The following is a 14,657-nucleotide window of genomic DNA, read 5'->3' as shown; positions in this document are numbered from 1 at the left end:
ACAAATTCTGTCCCTGTGCACTCGGGGGCAAACGATGAGCAAACAGCAAGCTTATGGTATTGCCAAACACTGTTCATGTACATAAGGAATTTGGGGGCAGTTCAATTCTACGCGGGGAATGGGACCTAAAGTCCCTCTGTCATGATTCGGTAATTAATGTAAGTGGTGGTCAAACAAAACAAAATCTGGAAAGAAATGACTTAGGTTTGGAGGACATACATGAGGAGGATGATGGTCTTAATGTATCAAAGCCTTTTTAACCACTATGGCTAAAATTAGGGCAGAGTGCACGAGGCCTACCATTACTGAAAAAAGCAGCCGCAACTTCAACACTTGATACAAATGTTGTAGCCTTTCTAAACAGAGGGCCTATAGACCCCAGAAAGGAGGTAGACAGAGACTGGACTTCTTGCCAAGATAAATTTTTAGATACTCTGGGTCCTTTAACTAAAATTGCATGTGTAGCTGACCAGGTGAAGAACTCGGGGTAACACCTCGATCCTGAGGTAATATCCAAGTGGGCCTAGAGGGTGTTTGGCTTCTTAGGTAACGTGTATGCAGGTCTGTCCTATAAAAATGAAAAATATATTTTTGATTAAAAATTAAACCCTAAATTGAGGGAGTCAGCAGGGTCCGAGGATGGCCTAAATTCACAGTTATTAAAGAGATTTTCCTCTGTATACAACCCTTCCTATTTCTATTCCTGTTTGATGAAGTTATTTGGTTGACTTTCCCCTAGGGCTGGCGGTAAAAGTGGTGACTTTCTGGGGGGTCACATTTCTTCATTTACAGATGGTTCCTTTAGCTCCGGAAGCAAGAGAAGTAATGAGTTGGGGGTTAAGTCGCATTGATGCCTGAAACGGACGTACTATCTTCTAAACATACAACGATTTATTATTAGAATCAAATGCAAGTCTCTGGGGAAAAGAGGAGAAACATGCAGCATATTCTCAACTGGACGAAGATGGGTACGGAAGGAGACCTCAATGCACATACATTGTTTAAAGCTTCTTGCATGATCCTTTTGCAATCCAGAGTCTAGTAAAGGGCAGGGTAACGTGTGCAGTCCTACTTGACATGGACAATCTTACTGCCGTTAGATAGATCATCAAGTTGGGGAGGACAAGGTCAAAAGGCCGGCAGAGTTAGCCGAGGTACAGAAGGTGTTTTTTATCCAGGATGGGATATCCTTGGTAGTAGAGTATCTTCTGAGACCATTCAAAATGTTGGCAGGCAGGTACTTGAGGAATCTCTGCAACAGCAGCGAGCGAGTTTAGATTGGGAGGTTTTCAGAACCTTGACCAAAATTTGGGGCTTGTTCAATAAAGATCTATTTGCTCCAGACAGACAGCTCAGCTGAAGATGTTGCCTGGATTTCTTTTGTTTTTGCTATTGTGTTTCACACATGGTTAATAAACGTTATGGACTCATCAAGAAGAGAGGCAATTACATAGAGACTGCCTTTTTTTAATACCATCAGTCAATTGTTTACTTTGTTGTCATTTCCTGCATGGAGGAGCAGGATTATGGGGGTTGAAGTGCAGTGCTTTTACATGCTGTCAAAATAAACTATAACACAGGGGACTGCACAATTCTCACCTCTTTTGTCTCTGCTAAAATCAGGACTCTCCTTCACCAGCTGGCTGGGAAACTCTGCAATTAGCTTTCCCAACATGCGCTAAACCTCTGCTTCTCTTTGAGTGCAACTGAAGGTAAGAAACCAAAAGCAGTGTCAATCAGTTTGTTGCTTTAGCAATCTGAGAGACCAATTTTTTAGGCAATCAGAATAGCACCCTGAGTTAGGGACAGGGCAAATGGAACCTGCAGCCAAGAAGAGTAACCCTGGGTGAAGTGATCCAATCCCCGTGTGGGGCAGTAAGTAATCTGGTAGTGGTCCAAGGATTACTGATGGGTATCCCCTGCTAAACCTGTTTTGTTTTTAATTTTGCAGCAGGCAGAAGCAGATCCCCCAGAAAGGCATTTTTTTGTCTCTGGATTTGCTTCGGTGTACCGCAGATTAATAAAAAAAACCTCTGGTCTACTCAATGCACATTTTGCGGGATCCTGAAAAGTAAATAGTTAATACGCGCATGGGGCTTTAAAGCTTTATTTGTGGAGGCCAGCTTTTAAAGTTGCTGGAAGCAATGAACCAGGCAGGTACCATTATATTACTGCAGTTCAGAACGTTTCCTTAGCTACATTTTCTGAGTGTCTGCTATTCTTCTGCATCCCATTTGTATTGTAATATTGCGTATTTCACTAACCAAACTGATATGCAAAAGGTGGAGCCTCAAAGATCAAGCAACACCTACTAGCATCACACCAGCATTTGCTATTCACAGGAGGTCCAAATAAGACAAAAAAGTTATTCATTATAAAAGTTTACTGCAAGTGTAGCTGCGAAAGTGAGAGCGGGTGTATAAAATGTTCACAATGGTTGAAACAGGTAGAGGCACTTCAAAAGCATAAACTTTTGGATCACACATTTAAATAAAAATAATAAAGATTGTGCAAAATGCGCTCGTTTCATGTCCAGTTTTGGAACTGCTTATTTGCAAGAAGCAAATATTAGTGAATCTCATTTTTACACTAAGGTCTCCCATACATGTATTCCACTGGTGGAGTGGTGTGGCTCACTGGTTAGAGGCGGCAGACCCGGAAGCAGAGAACGGCCCGGGACCAGGGTTCAATTACCGACGCAGCAGGGTCGTGGACCAGGGTCAGCGGACTCGATAATTCTCGCCTCGGTGCCTACTCTAACCAGGGATCACACTCGGCAACTCTTGGCATTAGCTTGCCTCATCTCTACAACGGCCCCCCACATTCGCCGGGGATGCCTGTTTTCACCTTGGAGACACCCAGTAGGGACCATCTCACAGGGATAGCCAGGACGGGTTCCCCAGCGTTCTACAGCGCCACGACGCCTCAGGGCAGCAGTGCGCTTTACAAGACCACATACATTACATTACATTACTATGCTATGTATTGGGACGCCAAGAAAGACACACAGTACAGGGGATTCACCAGACGAACCCAGGGACAGGTGTTTATTCTCCCTGGCATCTTTAATGGTAAGAGGTCGGTAGAGGAAAATTGCTCTACCCTTGAAAAGAGCGTTCTAGCTACATATGACGCTGAAGTGCCTCTTACAAACATTAAAAAGCATCATCGACCATCTGCCCCATGGTATAATACACTATTGAAACATTCAAAACAGGCATGCAAAAGACTTGAAAGGTAATGGCGTAGGTCATACTCAGAAGAGGATAAAAAGTGTCTATAGCCCTCCCTGAATGAATACAAAATGGAAAAAAGCTAAAGCTAAGGCCGAGTGCTATGCCACCCGCATTATGAAAGCCTCCAATAGTGCCAAGAAGGTCTTCGATATCTTGCGGGACATGTAACATACTGAATGCAAAAAAATACAACATTGTCCCTTTGCAAGCTCTCTGTGATAACATTGTAGACTATTTTGCATTGAAGATCAGTAAAGTTTTAGAGGATATTGGAGGTTCTTCCGACCAGACAAGGTTGAGTCAGACTGTATCGTAGCCTGATGGAGGTACAGAATCAGCAACTTCTACCTCCCTCACTAATACTTCCCCAGCCGAAAGTGGTTTTAAAATTCATGACAGGACTAATTCGGTAAATGCATGCTTCTATAGGCTTATTATGTTTGTCTTAATGTCTGAAGAGGTCTTTCGGACTACAGGTCTGTCCATTTCATAGAGTTTCCCTCTGAACCCTTTACCACTTAGGGTCTGGAACAAGATGGCTGATGAGTTGATACCCCACACTATTGATTTGGAACCAATCACTGGAGTCAGGTATTGTTCCTCAGCAGTGGAAGATGGCTATGGTCACCCCTTTGCTGAAAAAACTTACTGCAGATTCATCGGTTTTCAGCAATTGCAGGCCAATGTCACTTCTCTTGTTTCCAGTTAAGATGCTTGAGCACCTTGTCAGCAGGAAGTTGTCTTGCTATTTGCAAAACCCTTTTTTGTTAGGAAAAGAATGTGATTTTAGGCCAGGGCATGGGACTGAGACTGCCCTCTTTATGGCTATGGATGACCTCCGGTTAAGGGTGGATAGTGGGCAATGTACAGTTCTCTTAATGCCCAATCAAACGCCTTTGATGCGGTCAACCACCAGATCCTCCTAAATAGACTTTCTGCAATGTGAATTGGTTGAACCGTATTGAAGTGGATGAGCTCACATCTATCAGACAGGTATCAGGTGGTTGCTCTGCCCCCCTACCGCTCTGTTTTCAAATCTGTCCAACAGGGAGTTCCTCAAGGATCTGAACTCTGCTGGATCCTTTTTAATGTTTATATGAAACCACGTACCACCCTGATTAATCATGACATCAGTCTAGTTAACTATGCTGATGATACACAGCTGATCCGGTCCATAAGCAATAAACACCAGGATGCTTTTGACTCATTTCACAACTGTATGGAAGACATGGTTAAATGCTTGAATGCCCACTCCCTCAAATCTAATGGGGATAAAACAGATTTCCTCTGCTGCATGGCGAATAAAGTCCCCATGACACTTCCCGTCCCTTTATGGCCACTCCCCAATAAACAAGAGCTGTCCTTACCTAATACGGTATGCAATCTTGGGGTTACATTTGATGGTAAACTTTCCCTGGAGCCATATAAAAACAAGGTAGCCGGGACATGTTTAACAATTTTGCAAGGTCTTAGAAAGACTTTTCCTCTACTCCCCTTTCAAGCCAAATCCCCTATAGGGGGCAGTGTTATCTTGAGCGGACTGGATTATTGTAATGCACTGATCTTTGGTGCAACTGAGTATCTTCTTAATAGACAAAATAGAGTAAAGGCTATTGCCGCCAAACTGGCATTAACCAGATCTCATAGAGCTTCTGAGGAAGTGAAAAAACTACATTGGCTCCCTCTGAATCAAAGGATAGCTTTTAGATCTTTATGTAGTGTCTTTAAGGCTCTGCCGGGCTTTTTGTTCCGTGGCCTTGCAAAGGAGCCTAAAGAAATACACTCCAGGACAGTGTCTTCGCTGAGCTCCAGCCAACCTCCTTTGTGTTGTGAGATTTTGCAAGGCTTTACTGTTAAGGCATTTCAAATTTGGAATACACTGCCAGCTGCCCTTAGGGCCTCTAGCGATCCATTGTGCTTAGGAAGGCTTTGAAGACCTGGCTCCTCCCCACCCCACCCAAGTAATTCTACTGGCTATGTCAGCATCTAGCCTTACTCTCACTGCTGGTCCCCGTCTAGATGAAGTGTATAGCGGCAGGATACCTGTAAGGTGACAGCTGCACTCTAGAAATCTATGAAATAAATAAATTAAATTAAATTCTCAGTTGGATGTGAGTAGCTGGAATGACAGAGGAGCGGATTCACTCAAGCTTGCACCACATGCTGAGTTGCAGCGAACTTGGTTACGGTTACTCAATTATGCGGCTGCATTGAAAGCAAGATAAGGCTAGAAGGTGGGCAACTGTTTACAGTGACTTAACAGGGATAAAAAATTATGACAAGTATTTCATATGGCTTTGTTACTGATGATCCAGCACTGTTAGGTTTGGATTTTGATACAGTATGTACTCTCACCCATATATTGTAGGTGGGAGTTTTAATGCAATACCTTCAGAGATAGACCCAAGTAAAATTAAAAATGTGGCTAATGAGCAAGGGAGAGAGAAGTAACATTAGAGATAATTAGAACCTTGCAGTTTATTGCCCTGCAATAACCACAAACACCCCGGTCAATAGAGTACTCATGGACTAGTTAAAAGAGTCATTCAAGCCTTGATTAATGTTCAGCTATTAAGTATTAAAAATATAGTTTGCACCTTTACCAATCCAGCAATACTGTTCAATCATGCGCCTATACTGAGTCACATCCCGTCCAGCTAACCGGTCAATAAACATCCAGTCAAAAGATTGTGATGTGAGAGGGTTATTGTGAGAAGTTAGCCTGGCATATGATGTCCACTAGTTCTAGTGGGCACCTTGCACCAGTCTAATCGACCCTTATTGATGGTGGTTGTAAAGTCAACCTTATAGAAAGCTATCCTAGTGGTAGCATGAACTAGCACTCTTCAGGCTAATACTTCAGGAAGGCGAGTTAAGCAAGTTGTTTTACCACATATAATCCCTTGAATACCAAATGAAAGGACACCACACAAGGTATATATCATATATATATGTATTTAATCTAAACACAACCCCTCTGCACTCTTTATGAGGTCAGAGGTCAAAATACAATACAAGTCACACAGTTAATATACGATAAGCTGCACAGTATACGTTATGCCCTAGGGGCCTCACAAACCATGTACTAAGAAAGTGGTATAAGTACCACATGAGAGTTAGAAAGCAGGCCTGGGGCCTGTGGAATCACTGGGGCTACACTAAACAACCAAGGGTTAGGTAGTAGGAGGCCCACGGGAGAGGTGTGCAGTGTCTAAACACAGACGTGGGTTACCATTGACTTTCTATGGGAAACAAAGAAGTTACAAATACACAATTTAAGGACCCTTCCGGATGGACTAGGATGGAACCCTTTTAAACTAGGACACTTCAAGAGTCAAGACCCACAGGAGCACCAGAGTTCTCGTGTTACCTCACCCAGGGAAGCCGGGTGCATAGGTGTCTTTTCGTGTCGGGTTTCGTCAGCATTTTCTATGGAGAGCTGCAAAGAAGTGCTGCAGGCGACCAGAGGAAAAGTGTTCAAAGGATCCAAGGGTGGATAGGAGATGTGAAGAACCTGAAAGCCGATGGGACAGACACAAGGTCACTAGCCAGGGTATCAGGAAGCTACCAGGAAGGAACCAGGCGATGTGGGGTGCTTGAAGGTGAAGAAGGTGAGTTTGTCTCTTCAGCCACGAGGTCCAGGAGGCATCAACGATGACCAGGCGCTGGATTCGAGCTGTGTCACAATGGATCTAGATGACTCCGAGATTGGTATCTGTATTGGACCCAACAAGCCTTGGCAACCACAACCCATGCAGGATGTCAAGATTGGCTCTGTTGCAGACCAGCAAGGTCTGTGGTGCTTCTCCTTTTCAGGGAAGCTGGAGCAAGCCTGGAGCAACCAAGCAAGTAAGTTAAATTCAAAGGAAGGTCTTCAGGTGGCTCACAAGCTAACAGGCAAGGAACCGGGAAGACGGGTCAAGCTCAAATGCAAAGGCGGGGCCCAGGGGACACTCGCTGAGTGTGGGGGCCTGGGCTTCTGTGAAAATAATGCTTGTGGCTGGGGCTTCTCGTACCCTAATGCACAACTTACTGAGGCTTCAGGAAAGGAGTGCAGGTAGCAAAATGCAGCATGGTTAAGATGTCCGGTCCCACATATCTCGTGTCCGCCACGGGTCTCAGCTTTGCTGTGGATGTGGGTCGGGGTCAGTGAAGTCTGGAAGTCCAGTTCTTGTGTCGCAGAGTCTTTGGGTTCCGACGGGAGCCTTGAAACTGCGGACCCGCGAAGTTGCTGTTGGTGCCTGTTTGCACAGGGTGGTCACTTCTTGACCACAAGGAGATGTCTTCCGTCTTCCAGTCAGAATAGAATGTCGAAGGTCCAAGATATGTCTTTCAAAGATTCGTCCAGGATAATCTAAAGTCCCAGGGACACAGCTCCTATACTTATACTAAGGATGGGGGCTGGATTACCTGACTAGGTCCCTCCTATGGGCGGACCTGAGAAGGGGTGGTTACACCCCTTTCCCTTTGTCCAGTTTCGCGCCAGAGCTGGGGCTGGAGTGCCCCAGCAACTGGTTTGAACCGGGCTATGCACGGAGCACCTTGTGTGCCCCAGGCAGTGTCTAGAAACATTCACTTAATGCAGCCCTCCCTGCCCCAATACACAAAACCCCTGTCACCTACTGTCCAGGCCTCCCCGGAGTTTCGTCCAGCAGCAGGAGGTCAGCCTCGTGTCTGTGGCAGCAGCATCCATTTTGTGATGCTGAGGCGGGTAAAGCAGTAACTACATGTCTTCTCCCACTAGAAGGGTGGAATGCTACTCCCGCTGGCAGAATTGGCGGGGGGGGTAGTATTCCAAAGTGTTTGACCCCTTACACAACATGTTTTGATAAAGCCAAACCAAAGTTAGCATTAACCGCAAGGATTATAATGCACTTGAGTATATGGTATTGCTATATCATAGAACAGCTATAAGGAGATGGTTCTGAAAGCTGCAGAGGGGCTCAGCTCATGCTAGGGCACCCTCTCACATAAACCCAAGCACTCTGTCTCCAGGATTGTCAAGGCCTACCATAGGAGTGGCTTATAGATGTATATGTGTCTATATGTAAAGGTAGATATAGGTATACTATATCTAAGTAAGGGGTAATTACACCACCTTACCCAGGCTGTGTGAACAGACCTGTGGTGTAAGTTTGGAAGGCAAACCAGGGGTGGCACAATACATGCTGCAGCCCCTGGTAGGCCTAGGGTACACCTATGCCCTGGATACCTATGGTACACTATACAGGGGCTCACAAGAGTGACCCAGTAACCAATCTGGTATGTACCTAAAGTACATGGTATCAATTTAGAGAGAGAACAGCTGGGCTGTGGGTCTGATTAGCAGGGCCACAGCCACATTAAAGTAAAAAAAACAGAGAATCATAGCAAAAAGTGGGGGTGACCACAGGAAGCAGACCCTACTCTCCTACAGTTATATGGCTGGATATGAGGGAATGTCCTCAAATGTTTGTGTGTGGGTGGTGGTTATTGCATATAGTGGAGTAGGCGAATTTACATATTAATCATTGGTTGGATAAATGAATCCATGAACACATTTATGACTGACTGAGTACATATGTGATAAGTTACAGGATGGCCAGACTCACAAATTAATTTGATGGGACTTTTGGTTATAAGCCATACATATTGGTGCAGCCAACATTTATTTAGTAAAGGCAGTGCTGTAGGAGAGGGTAGACACCGCCTACCCACTATTTTAGGAGGTTAGACAACATCTACCCTCCTGCAAATTTGGACACTTTCTGCTGAATGCTACATTCTTTCTTAGTTCTCCCAGAATTCACAGAATTATGCTGAACTCGTCCCAATGTCATGTTTTGACACTGGGACACTTTCAGCAGTGCCTGCACCTTATCTGCCTTTGTTCTGAGCAGCAACATGCAGGTGGTGAAGGGGCTTATCAGATTCCAGCTTGAACCATAACAACAGCCAGAGTTAAGGGGGCATTAGGCCTCCTTCTATTGGTGTACCTTGGCTGGGAGCTATCAGGAGCATCATACCTTGATGAAATGGAGAGGAAACAAAGGCTTGCAGCTTGTTATCACTTCACAGATACTTAAGAGAGAAAAGCTTTTGACTTTGCTCAGTCCCTGTATACAAAGGTCAGATGTGTTGGTGGCCCCAGCATTTACACAAATCACAATTTAAATACCACTATTGTGTTTTATTTTATTCATAACGCTTTTGCACTACTCATCCCAATGCCTTACCCATTTACATGAAATACAAATCAGTCATCTGCGTGTAACAAAATGTGCTTTGCAAGAGACATTAACCCTCTATTCTATTTTGATTCAAAACTAGGCAAAACATAGACCTCTACAGAAAATACAGTATTTTCCAGAGTTATCTCACCATTACTGTTATTCCTTGAGATTTAGCTGGCACACAAGGATTTCCGAAGCAGGTACCTTAACCCCATAAGATATTTTAAAATACAAACATTGTAACCAATTAACCAGAACAGATTTACAGCCACGTTTCTCCCCGTTGCCAATTTCTTTGTGGCAGGGTTCAAGAAAAATTAAATGTAAATTTTGAGGCCCAGATTTTGCATCAGGGTTGCGTCAATATTTGGCACAACTCCAATGTAAAATCTAATTTGTTAAATATTGTAATGCGCTCAAATGTACTCATGATAGACCAACTAAACATATGTGAGTTCTTAAGAGCCAATGCCACTTCTTATGAGGTCATGGGTTTTGATGCCCCTCTCTGTGAAGCCACATGCAATGTCACGTGCCTTGATGTCACTTCCTGTGATGTCACACCCATTCTGCCTAGTTGCTGAGTTCTCCCCACTTCTTTTTTCAGGACTTTAGCACAGGTTAAAGGCTTTAAAATCTGAACTCAATTTAAATAAAAGGTGCACAGTGCAAACAAATTATGCCATATATTGACGGTGTATACACTTCATATTGAGAGCGTGCCTTAGGCAGAGGCGCAGCAAGTACCAGTGTGGAAGGGGAACAGGAGGGATATACCTACAACCACTTCTACTGGGCCGTGTGGGCCTAGTGAGAGAGTGCACAATCTCCCACACAAGGAGATGGCAAAAGAACTCTGAGGAGAAAAGTGCAAGCAGACACTGCTAGGGTGCAAGGTAAAGGTGCCGCTACATCACAGCGTTATGAAAGCACTCTTTTTGTAAAGATTTGATCATGTTACATGAGTTGCCGGTCCTGATGCTTGTTACCAGATGCTTGTGCATTACAAGAATGTTCGTGTGCTAGTCCTAGGTGTAGACTGTTTTGGTGCGAGATGTTTAGCTTTATTTCTTGTGCAGGCTAAAGGAGTTTGCATATAATGTATTCTTTCCTGCTACTCATGTTATAATAGCCAGTGAAGTATTTTTCCTTTCCATGCGGCGCAGCACATATAAACCTGCTTGCAGATTGACCTTGAGCAGGTTCTATGCCAAATGAATTAATAAAATATAGCACAGTTGCCCCAGTAGGTTTCCCAACCAACTAATCAAAGCATCACTTTTTATTTAATTATTTTTATTTAATGCGATTTTATATAGCGCGAACATTACCCGTCGAACTGTCCTGTGTAACCAATGCTGGGCCGGAGCTGGAGACCACTCCCACTTACTCCTTAGACCTTAGTGCATGGAAAAAAGTATAAAAGATACAAACAATTTGAGGGTTAGACGTCTGGCCACTTGCAGGGAAGATATGCTGAAAACTGGGCCTCTCGTTTGAGGCACAAGTGGCTGTACGTGACTCAGCAAATTTTAGAATCTATTTTATGCTAACATACCAGCTGTAAACCAGCTAAATATGATAGAAATGTGGATTTTACCAATATGCTAGGATTGGGCAAAGAACAGTGTTTAAGGTATGTCTAGTTTCCAACCTTATTTAATTTTTGGTTGATGGAATATTTTTTATGACGATAATCCATATTCATATCCATGATTTATAGGAGCTCACATAATACATTCTAATGTACTACACATTTACAATCTTCATATGTATACTATACCTGGTGTTTGAGTGAGGCTTGCCTACATCACCTCCAGATGAAAGAGATTTGCTGACAAGTTTATCGTACTATTAACACCCTTATTTCACCGGCCCAGAGTGGATAGGTTAAAGCCAACTGCCAATTTTCCATTCCTTTAAACAACTCTTTGTGTCCTTTTACAGCTGAGACTTCTACTGGTTGTAAAGCCTAAAATATTGGGATGGCACAGCAGAAGGAGTGTTGCAGCCAAGTCAAGTCAATCCACTTTATTCGATTAATTAAAATCGTAAAAGTACAATACACAACAAACAACAGACATTATGGAGGTGGAGAGATCCCAGGGGTGCTCTGTCTGCTACAGCCTCCTTGGGTGAAGCCAGAGTGGGGCAGAGAGAAGGACATTGATACAGCTATCGTTCTCTAACAAAGAGTCATTGGACTTTTTCAGCATGTTGTATCTTCATTTAAATGTGTACTCAGGGGAAAGGGGAGAGAGCGGGGCACACAACTGGAGGAAACACACAAAAGAGTGAAATGCAATTCAGGGCTCAAACTACCAAGCTTCTGCCTGTTCCTTGTAGAGCTGCCTACACTCACCCTCAAGCACCCGTAGCATATTCTTCATCTGAAGTCACAAGCACTCTTGAACAGTGGAATGGATGCCACTAACGTGTCTGCCAACATTTCATTCAAGCTCGGCCGCAGTGGAGTGCCAAACCTTGTGCCACTCCCTGCCACCATTCAGTGTGGTGCAGAGCTCGCCTGCAGAAAGAAGGTGTCTCAGGACAGACTAAATGACAGCCACCCCATCAAGAAGAGTTAACGAGAACAGGAAGGCAGTCATAGATGCACTTTTACTTGAAGCTCATATTGTTGTTTCAATTTGTCAACTGAATAACAATGTCTAAGCTAAAAAAAGTAAAGAAGGCCTACCTCTGAGTTGGGACAACTTTGGAAACTTTCAGGCTATGGTAGTCATATGTTAGGCAATAGGACTCCACACACATATGGTACTTGCAGTAGTATTGCTTTCATCATAAATTCAGAACTACAGACAAGTGAATGCAAAGTAAAAAGCAGGTCTGAGAGATCTCTGTGGCACATCTTTTTCTTGTTCAACGCCGCAGTTTCAAAACGTGTTACATATGAGACATAGAAATTTCAGACATAAACACAACTCAAACCAAGAAATGTACAACAAAAACCCCGACATGCCAAATTGAACGAGAGCAACTATGCAATGAGTATATTTCCAACGTATAGCTAAATTCCTGTAATCTGAACCAGTTTTCCAACATATAGCTAAATTCCTGTAATCTGAACCAGTTTTCCGTGCACAGATTGCACACCGTGCTATTGTAATCTGAGTTTACTTTAAATAACAATTAAAAACGAATCTGTAGCACATGGCCCAGTGCACAGTCTTCGTTTGCATTTGCAATATTTGGACAGACTCGTACCTGATAAAGAGCAAAAGAGTGATTCTATGAGACACATTGACCTGAGAAGCATCAGTACACCTTCTTTCCACTGTTTAGCCATTTTGTGGGATTTTCAATCAGCTACTCGTACAGTTTAGGCTTTTGCTTTACCTGTGGGTGTTGTTGTTTTTTTAAACGGTTTTTATATAGCGCGAGCTTGGACCTAGTGCATTACAAGTGCTTTACATAAGGATCAGATTACCTTACAGGTCAGATTCCGTTTTTTAAGGCATGGGAAATAGAGTAATTTGAGGATTCGGGATTTGTGGTCCTGATTTTATAGTGGAATGAGCGAGAGTATAATTCCCATAATGCAAAGGCAAAAACCTGAATTAACTGATCTGGGAAACTTAAGAGCTCTGGTATCATAAACCTCACCCTTGCCCTGTACGAAACTGCCCGATGGGCAGAGACTAAAAGGTGGCATGCAGAAACACAGCGGAAAATATTGCACATGATGTTCAAAGGTCACTAAGACACAGCCACATAAAGAAACAAAAAGTTACACTTTGTAACTTGGCATGAGAAAGCGTTTCCAACAAAACAATAAATACATCAACCAATTTTAGACGAATATTCCGTGTCCACCTGCATGAAAGAGGATCTGAGAGAAAGGAAATTTTGGCCATGCATATGTCACTTTCAATCCGCAAATGCATTCGGTCTCCATTAGCCGATTAGTTCCTCATTAGCTGATTAGTTCCTTCACCCGTGTGTTTTGCATTCCGTGCGGCATTCATTGTCTGAACATCAAAAATGAAACCGCGAGTGGAAGGAAAAATGGACGCGCCCACAGATGGTGTTGACATTAATTATGCATGTTACCTACGCAGGCTTACACATCAAACGGCTACTAATTGCATGGATATTGGGTATTATTTTCTCAATTACTTGTTGCAAGAATTGTGGTTGGAGTCCACAGGCGCAGCAGACAAGCCCTTCCTTGCAATATGCTGCATTAGACTTTGAACGTGTGGCCCGCCTTCCTCCACAACAACACAGCCCCTCCCGCGGGACCGAGGCGCGCGACAGGTGGCCGGGCTGGGACTGGGCTGCTCGCAGCTGTCCCTGCTCCCCTAGGTCGGCCCGCGCCGTTGTCTGCTTACCTTCCCGGTGACACTTGCTCATCTCTCTTGCCGTCTTGCTCAGCCTTGCCGTGGGTGCTGCTCGGGTGGTAGGCCGTGAGGACAACTTCCGAGGAGTTAGACAGCCAGTTCATGGTGCGACGAGCATAATTTCTGCAACTACGCGCTGAAGGGAGAGACGGGAGAGTAAGTTCCTGTCTCGCCTGGCAACTTGGCTCATTAGCATCTGTCAGCGCCGCCCCTTGCTAAGATCTTGCTGAAAGAGGTGGAGCCACACACACGCGCCCATGTACACAGTCTCCTCACTTACAGCTATTGTATGACTCATGACTTGAGAGGTTTGCTGCCTGGAGCTTCGCTTGGCACTGATTATCCGGCGTTTTACAGTTTTATGTGCTTGAGAGTGCGCACTGCTAAAAGCTCGAATATAGACAGCATCGATTCAACCTGTATATATTCTTCATTTTGAATCTTGCTACTTTTATCTTACATCTGGTTCTCTTAACCCCTTTAGCGCTAAGGTACAATTACTCTTGTGCTGCAATTTCCATTGAAATCAATGGAAAGTCCATGACGAGTTACCCTTGTCATTAGCGGCGAAGAGGGTATCAAATTCTGTTGTTCTGCTCTGGTAGTCCGGTTTCAAAAGTTATTGTATAATGTCTCAAAATGTGACCAACAGGTAAACTTCATTTAATCCAATTTTGACAAGTTTCTGAAGACAGAAAATGAGCCTGACTTACTACCCCTAGCACTACCCTGATAGGAAAAGAGAAGCACAGAGAAGAATTTGAAGGGAATTGCAGCCTTGCCACCGTGTAGAATAGAAAGAGGCTGTTGTAGAGATGCACCATCATCTTTCTCCTACCTTCCCCAAC

General features: G+C 43.9%; 1 protein-coding gene across 2 annotated transcripts in view; it reads right to left on the bottom strand.

Annotated features, from left to right (window-relative positions):
• The window catches only part of ARHGAP18 (Rho GTPase activating protein 18), an 897,817-nt gene extending 883,816 nt beyond the window's left edge, over positions 1-14,001 (bottom strand). For both annotated transcript variants that reach the window (XM_086926994.1, XM_086926995.1), the window contains exon 1: positions 13,801-14,001. In XM_086926994.1, the coding sequence (XP_086783120.1) occupies positions 13,801-13,913 (113 nt within the window). In that variant the 5' untranslated portion in view covers positions 13,914-14,001. The remainder of the gene's footprint in view (positions 1-13,800) is intronic.
• Positions 14,002-14,657: the final 656 nt, after the last annotated feature.

The sequence above is a fragment of the Lissotriton vulgaris genome, chromosome 6 (genome assembly GCF_964263255.1).
Source record: "Lissotriton vulgaris chromosome 6, aLisVul1.2, whole genome shotgun sequence".
NCBI classification, from domain to species: domain Eukaryota; kingdom Metazoa; phylum Chordata; class Amphibia; order Caudata; family Salamandridae; genus Lissotriton; species Lissotriton vulgaris.
This window is presented reverse-complemented; position numbering and strand designations above follow the sequence as displayed.